Raw genomic sequence first — 7,500 nt, 5'->3', positions numbered from 1 at the left:
GGTGTATTGCGTCAACCGTCGGGGCTAAACGCCTTTCCCAGACAGGCCGGACGGGAGCCGGACGGGAGCCTGCGAGAGCTGACTGGCCTGTTGGAGCATGTCTCTCTGTGAGGCCGCAATCATGGCCACGGTGATGAGTTGAGCAGATGACTCTGACTCAGCCAAGCTGGCCTTGATCGCTATCTCAGGACCAGACACAATGCAGGCTGCTGCTGCAGTCCCACTCACACACACACACACACACACACACACACACACACACACAATGTGTTTGTAGTCTACAGCGAGAAAGATAGCTAAGGCTGAGGCCGCGCTGAGATCTGTTGTACGTGCGGCAGCCTTCTCCTCGCTCAGTGTCTGAGCTTTTAGAGTATGATTTACGGCACATGTCGTCCCCTCTGGACAGTGGAGTGTTGGAATAACTGCAGGTACAAAGTGCTTAAGCTATCCTCTTAAAGATTGCTGTGGCGTTGATAATGATGAAGATGATGATGATAGTGGGGAAACTGCAGCCTTATGTGTATTTGGGTCCAAATAACACAGATGGTTTATTTGGCTGTTCAAACTGTTTAGTCCTGTCTTGTTTTAAGAGACAGAAATCCCCCAACAATAAAAGTCTCTTATACTTAGAATGTGTTACTAGACCAAATAGTATTTTTGCCATGTGTGTGTCAGTGTGTGTGTGTGCGGGTGTATTTGTGCATGTGTGTGAGTCATTATGGGTTTGTCAGGAAGCAGGAGTGCTTGTTGTTTGTCAGTGACTGGATAGGACTTATTGTGCCATACTTCTCAGCTGAGCCGCTTCCAGAACATTCTGTATTCCTGTTGTGTGTGCATCTTCTTCTTTCACTCCTCCCATTACTCATTTCCTGTTTGCTGACTCATGCTATTCTTATACATACATGGCAAGTGAGCATGTTCAAGAACACTCATCCGTCAGGAGAACTCTTAGCTGGACCATGCCGAGACGGGCCAGTATAGCTTATGCTGCACTGATTTGAGATTTGCATACAGTATGTTTATGTATAATTTCTCATTACACTTTTTTATGTGGTGTTTTTTTTGTCTTAAAAAGGGCACGTCATTTTTCTTTGCTGTTATTACCATTATGTCTATGGTTATTACAGCCCAAAAGAACCTATGTAATCACAGCACACAGTTACACTGCTGTTATTACCATTATGTCTATGGTTATTACAGCCCAAAAGAACCTATGTAATCACAGCACACAGTTACACTGCTGTTATTACCATTATGTCTATGGTTATTACAGCCCAAAAGAACCTATGTAATCAGAGCGGGCAGTATGAATGGAGTGCTGGCGATAAAAGGAACTGCCGAGTGGTATGGAATGGCTCTCGTAAACAGTTCTGATGTGCGTGTTTACTAAAGTTAGCATGTGGACTGTTCCCAGCTTGATTCTGTCAGCTGTGGTTAAATAGAAGGAATTCTGTTTGGCCCTGGTGGTTTATTGGGTGCAGGCAGGCAGGCGGGGGGGGGGGGGGGGGGGGGGGGGGGGGGGCGAGTGCTGGGGGTGTGAGAGGAGAGTCCACCTTCATCCATCATCTCATCATAGAGGCCAACCCACACAGACGCTTGTGCTTTATGCTCTCTCGGTTGCTTTGAGTTTTTATATTTGCCATCAATCTTTTTGTTATTCATAAATGCATATGCTGTACATTCAGTCATATTCTGACACTGTTTATTATGCACACCTTAACAGAAAAAGAGAATATAAGATATAAGATAATGTAGTCTATATTTTAAACATGCAATATACATCAGAAATCATGACATTATGTTATATTGTACATTGTACTTTTATTGTACTCAAATCATTCATGTGCTGTGCCTAATATGCATCTACGAAAGACTGTAAGCACACTCACACATCATATGCATCTACGAAAGACTGTAAGCACACTCACACATCATATGCATCTACGAAAGACTGTAAGCACACTCACACATCATATGCATTGTATTTGATGCGCATCCCACTCAGGTCTGCACCGAGATCAGAGCTCATCAGCTGCTCAGAGCTAGAGCCAGGCACTTGACACGAGTCCAAGAAGAAAATCAGGCCCTGGTTTTTCATGTTGTCTGTAATTAAGGGTTGAACTGCTTGCAGTGGTATTTGTAAACCTAACGCTGACATAAAAAGTCCATTGCCAGGAAGTCACATTGGTTGGGTGTGCAGTGCTTAGTGAGAATTTAATTTTAGTCTGAACGAGGGGAGAAGCGATAAAAAAAGACTCAAAAATTCCACCTAGAGGATGTAAGATAAAAAGTAGACATACTGCACTTAGTTTAATTACACCCTAAACGGCATCCAGGATGCGTTAAAAACAAGACATTAAAATTTACAGCGGAAAAGCTTCTCCTTTCTCATTCAGCTATCTATACAAGTGCTCGCTCATGTGAATATAATTTTTCACCGTTGATCCTTTTAATACCGTAAGGCAGTTGATTCATTCAAGTTATTCTTCCTGTTCCCGCTCTGGTGAAAAGAATGCAAACTCACGTCCAAAGTTGTTATGCCAGTAATTTCTCTCGGGGACTGAGAATGATTAATTTAAGGCACAATGGCTCTGTATCGGAAGCACATTCCCCTGGGCAATACTTTAATCACCCAGATGTGGACAGCTTAACAGAAACATCCATCACCCACCCATCTGCAGATGCTTCACACATCTGAAGGAGCAGGTGATCTAAGGATCAAAATGGATCACTGCACTGATCACCGATCATTCATTTTATAAACCCTCAAAATGATGACTAACACCCTTTTGATCAGTCATGCTGAGATTTGGGTGATTTGCCTGTTTACGTTTTAACCCAGAGTAAAAGAATGGTATTATTAAACCATTTTAAATGGCTCTTTGTGCTGTATGTATTCTTTTCAGAACCACTGAAAAGCCACTACTTCCCGGAGTGGCTTAGGCAATGTGGGGTGTTATAAAATGCTGATTCTATCAGTGGACAGCTGAGGGAGTTTACCACAGAGTGCTGACACTGTCTGTGTTGTCTTTCTCCATCACACTAAGAGGAAGGAGATGAAGATAGTGATCTCTAAGTCTGCAATACTCCCTACATGACTTCCATAAAGACCAGGTTGGAGCTGCTTCACTATTGCCGGGAGCTTCAGTGCTGTACTGAGGGTCGAGGTCAGAGCAGAACACACTGCTCCACAGTCCCAGGTGTAGTGTTTCATCGCCACCCTGCCAGTCAGCTGAGGACAGGTGGTGTGGGGGATGACCTGCCCACTGCAGTGCCCATGCAGAGAGGAAACGTTATACAGATGCCATTCTCACTTTTAATAACAGGCCTCGTGAGGGGGACCGTCGCCAGTGTTTAATGGAGGATAACTAGGCTCTGATTTCACTCCCAAGCACGTGCAGACACACACACAAAGACACATACAAAGATAGACACACACACACACACCAAGGTGGCATTTAATGGCAGGCGGTAGGGCGGGCACCTGTTGCGGTGGCATAGGAATACTTTTAGACGTGCTGAAGCCGCCACTTCTCTGCTTGCTGCGGTCGGGGCAGCCACAGCAGACAAAACACAGTGTTTCCTGTCTGCTGAACCCTACATGCTCCATTCAGTGTATCCATCCACACTGAGGACACAGTCATAGGTCACTGTGTATCTCTTCTAATCAGTCGGCAGTGAAAGTCATACTGCACAATAAGCAGCACTCAAGGGTACAAGTCTGCGGTTTATGCTAGCATTGTGGCTAGCACAGCCCTATTCATTAGCATACTGAGGTAAAAAAATAGTCAGTTTGTGTTAATCCTCAATCTACTGTGAGATCTGTTTACCGTAAAACTAGTGTCAGATAAACTTAAAGAAGAATTTTGCATGTGTCAGATATCCTTTGATTTATAAATTTGCTTTACTCCAAACTGTTACAATTCACATTCAAATGTGTAACCATTTTGTTTACTTTAATCTATTTTGTTTACTTTAATCTTTTTTTAATACTTAAAATAAGTCCCTTCAGGGCGGAACAAGACCCCTCCGCTGCGCGTCGGAGTCCGGTTCGCCCTGTCGTGACTTATTTTCCCAATAATGACCGGCGTTCTATACATTATCCCTTACGTGTACACTTTAGTTAACCTGAAGCTAAAGGCTAAAGACACTAGACTTCTCTCTAGTGTTGTTGTCTGTGAGGTGATGCATAGGGACATGTGGCCTGTTCCTCTGGGGGTGTTGTGGTTCATCCTCAACCAGCTTTTCCAGTTTTACCCCCCCATCTCACTTTTGAGGTTAAACTTAAAGGGCAAGACTGCTATGTAGGTCATTCAGCACTTCCTCACATGTAAATGATGTAACTGTTATGTTGTTAAAAGGAATGCCACAAGTATAGGAAATAGAAACTAGCCTTGTCAGCACTAGGTATATGTGTGGATGACCTGATGATACCAGGAGTCGATTAAACTTAGTAAGCACAACAACAAAGGTAGCGTACTGTTTTGTTCAGACAGGAGATTGTCACGCAATAGAATTCCAAACTTATCTCTCTGTCAAGTGTTTTATCAGTCTTGTCAGTTAGGTTCTCTGAGTGGCTCTGTCCTCCCAGTGAAAGCAATTTGTAGAAAGCAAAAGCAGGCCTCTCTGTCTGCGCCATCAGTTCCTCTTCAAAGGCGCTCTGTGTCAGTGAAGTCGAGTCCAGTCAGTGGATTGCCATCTGAAGTACTGCGGATGACAGTACAGTGCAAGATAGCATAGTTAGCATGCACATTACAAAACATGTCGGATTCTGCCAGCATTCCTCAGTCCCGCGTCCCGACAAGCCCGAGGGAGATTTATTTTCCTCACTTTCGATTTCCACAGCAACTGGTGGTGAAACACACGACACGAGCATTTTGTGGTAAATGGTGTGACCTTGATATGTTTTGATGATTGAAACAGAAAAGAAGAAAAAGAAGAAAAGAAAAAACCGGTTGGATGTTGAGAGGGCGTGCAAAGGAGACGAGGGAGAGGAGGAGGAGGAGAAGGAGGGGATGAAAGAGTGAAGAAGAGGAGGAGGAGGAGAAGGAGGGGATGAAAGAGTGAAGAAGAGGAGGAGAAGGAGGGGATGAAGGACTGAAGCCTGCCTGCTGTCTCAGAGCAGAAATATCAAACAGCTGACTTTTACAGCAGCAGCCTCATTCTGCCTCTCATGCTGAATGCTACATTTCTTATGGGGCGTTTTATGGAAAATTGCTTCACAGCGCTGTCAGCCTGCGAGAGAGAGAGAGAGACAGAGAGAGAGAGAAAGGGAAAGAGAGAGAGCGACAGAGAGAGTAGTGTTTGTCAAAGTAGAGAGAAAGTTTGTGTGTGAGACCTGCAGAAAAACAGGGAACAAGAGAGGCCATCCACACACACACACACACATGCAAGCCACGCACACACACACACACGCCACATCGGAGGCGGTTATCTTTGCCAGCCACATGGAGAACGCCTTTGGCCTTTGGATGTCACGTGAGTTGTTCACGCTCGCAGGTTGCCTTAGAGAGAATGGAGAATGGGGAGCTTTCATATGAGCATATCTGAGCATATATGAGCACATATAGCATAAAATATTTGATGATAACTTGGTGAAGCTCAGTTTACAACTATATCATTTCGAGACAGACTTCTCTCGAATCTCTTTGAGACACATTATGTTATCTATAAATTAATATCAAGATAGTGCAAGACTCTGAGATTGCAACTGTCAGTGGCAAAACACTGTGTTGCAGTAGACAACCACTCTATGTTGAGTAACTTGGAGCTTGACTGATGTGCCTTGTAATCTGTCCCTTGTGATGCAGACAGGGTTCCCATGCAGTAGCTTGTACTGTGACATTGCCACTGCCAAAAAAAGGCCTAAAGGGCCAAGATGAGAGAATCGTGTTAAGGGAAAAAGTAAACATCTTCAAATATGTCTGCTCACCCGTTCCTGAAACATACCCCCAGAGAGCCCTTGGTGCGTCCGTCCCACATGCCTTCACACGCCCACAGATATGCCAGCGAGAGTGCTGACGCGTGTGCTTTCTGCGGGAGAAAGGAGAAGGTGACGCTCCTCCTCGTGCTCTTCCCATTCGGGCTCTCCCCTCTCTCCTCCCGCGTTGTTTGCCTTGCCGTGCCTCTACTGAAGGGCTGTCCGTGTGTGTGTGTGTGTGTGTGTGTGTGTGTGTGTGTGAGAGGGATGGGAAATGAAAAGGATTGTGTGTCTCCTCTAGAACACATGCATCAAGCGGTAGCCTGAAGTCTTTAAGCAAAATTGAAGATAAATGAAAAACAAACGGAGTTGTAAATGCAGACAGAATGCCTTTGATTAAATATGAACGTGTATTTAGAACAGAAATGTACACTCTTAAAACAATGTGTCCAGATGGGGACAACAAGTTTGTGTTGTTTCCTTTTTTTATTTGTTACACAGTATGTGTTCAAAACAACACAACTTGCCTTGTAAACAACACAACTTGCCTTGAAAACAACACAACTTGCCTTGTAAACAACACAACTTGCCTTGTTTTTTAGCACATCTGTGTCCAGATAGGCACAACACATTAATTTTAAGAGTGCATAGTCAAAATGTCTTAAAGCAGATGTGAATGTACATTTACATGCCTGTAAGGAAATATAAAATAGAGTGAATGTAGATGCAGGCTTGGAGAGTTGCAGGGGGGAGTAGAGCATGCAAAAGCCCATGCGGTCGGCATGGGAAAAGGCCTTTTGGCTTAGATGGGCTGTGATTGAGTAGGGTTTGAAGTGGACAGGACTAGAGAAGAGTTTGCCGCTGCAGACTCTCTAAACCCCTCTTCTCTTCTTTTCTCTTTTCTTCTCTTTCTTTCTTTCTTTCTTTCCACCTCTCGACTGGCCAACTGGGTTAGAGGAAACCTTCCACCCACTCTCTTACTCCCTTTTAATCTTTTTCACAAATGTGAGATTCTGGGAGACAGTCTTGGGGACTGAGGGGGAGAGAGAGAGAGAGAGAGAGAGAGAGAGAGAGAGAGAGAGAGAGAGACTGCCAAACAATCCACAGGGTTTTTATTCTGGAAGAACTGGAAACTCTGTCACAGTGGCATGATGTGGCCGTATAAGTATATGCGCAGACACATACATACACAATCACACATACATACACACACACATACACACACACACATGCTCAAGCATGCATGTTATGAGGGGAAAGGGTGTGTTCCCCTTAGCACACTTCACCCTCTCTCCCCATAAAAGAAAACCTTCTGGAGATTTTCAAACGTGAACTGGGAGGAAAATATGCTTGAAGGAAATCTGTGCATCCCCCAAGACTGCTGCTGCCGCGATGATCATGAAGCTCTCATCTGGCTTGTATACACTGATCACTCCAGTGTCCACTCACACATGTAAAGTTCCCTTTTATCACTTCTGTCAAAACACACAGAGTTAATCTTGTAATTGGCAGCAGCAGTCTGCGTTTGACGTTGATGGATGATGTCATGGAACACGTTTGCCAGGCTTCACACACTCAAG

At 44.4% G+C, this 7,500-nt stretch overlaps 1 protein-coding gene across 3 annotated transcripts in view; it reads left to right on the top strand.

Annotated features, from left to right (window-relative positions):
- piezo1 (piezo-type mechanosensitive ion channel component 1) overlaps nucleotides 1-7,500 on the top strand; it is an 82,657-nt gene that overhangs the window by 6,001 nt on the left and 69,156 nt on the right. For 2 of the 3 annotated variants that reach the window (XM_042060727.1, XM_042060726.1), the window contains exon 1: nucleotides 5,106-5,478. The exons of the other annotated variant lie outside the window; for it this stretch is intronic. In XM_042060727.1, coding sequence (XP_041916661.1) covers nucleotides 5,181-5,478 — 298 coding nt within the window. In that variant the 5' untranslated portion in view covers nucleotides 5,106-5,180. Of the gene's footprint in view, nucleotides 1-5,105; nucleotides 5,479-7,500 lie in introns of those variants that run through there. 3 annotated transcript variants of the gene reach the window in all.

The sequence above is a fragment of the Alosa sapidissima genome, chromosome 14, assembly GCF_018492685.1.
Source record: "Alosa sapidissima isolate fAloSap1 chromosome 14, fAloSap1.pri, whole genome shotgun sequence".
Taxonomy (NCBI): Eukaryota; Metazoa; Chordata; class Actinopteri; order Clupeiformes; family Clupeidae; genus Alosa; species Alosa sapidissima.
Note: the sequence above shows the minus strand (reverse complement) of the source record. Positions and strands in the feature narration are given on the sequence as shown.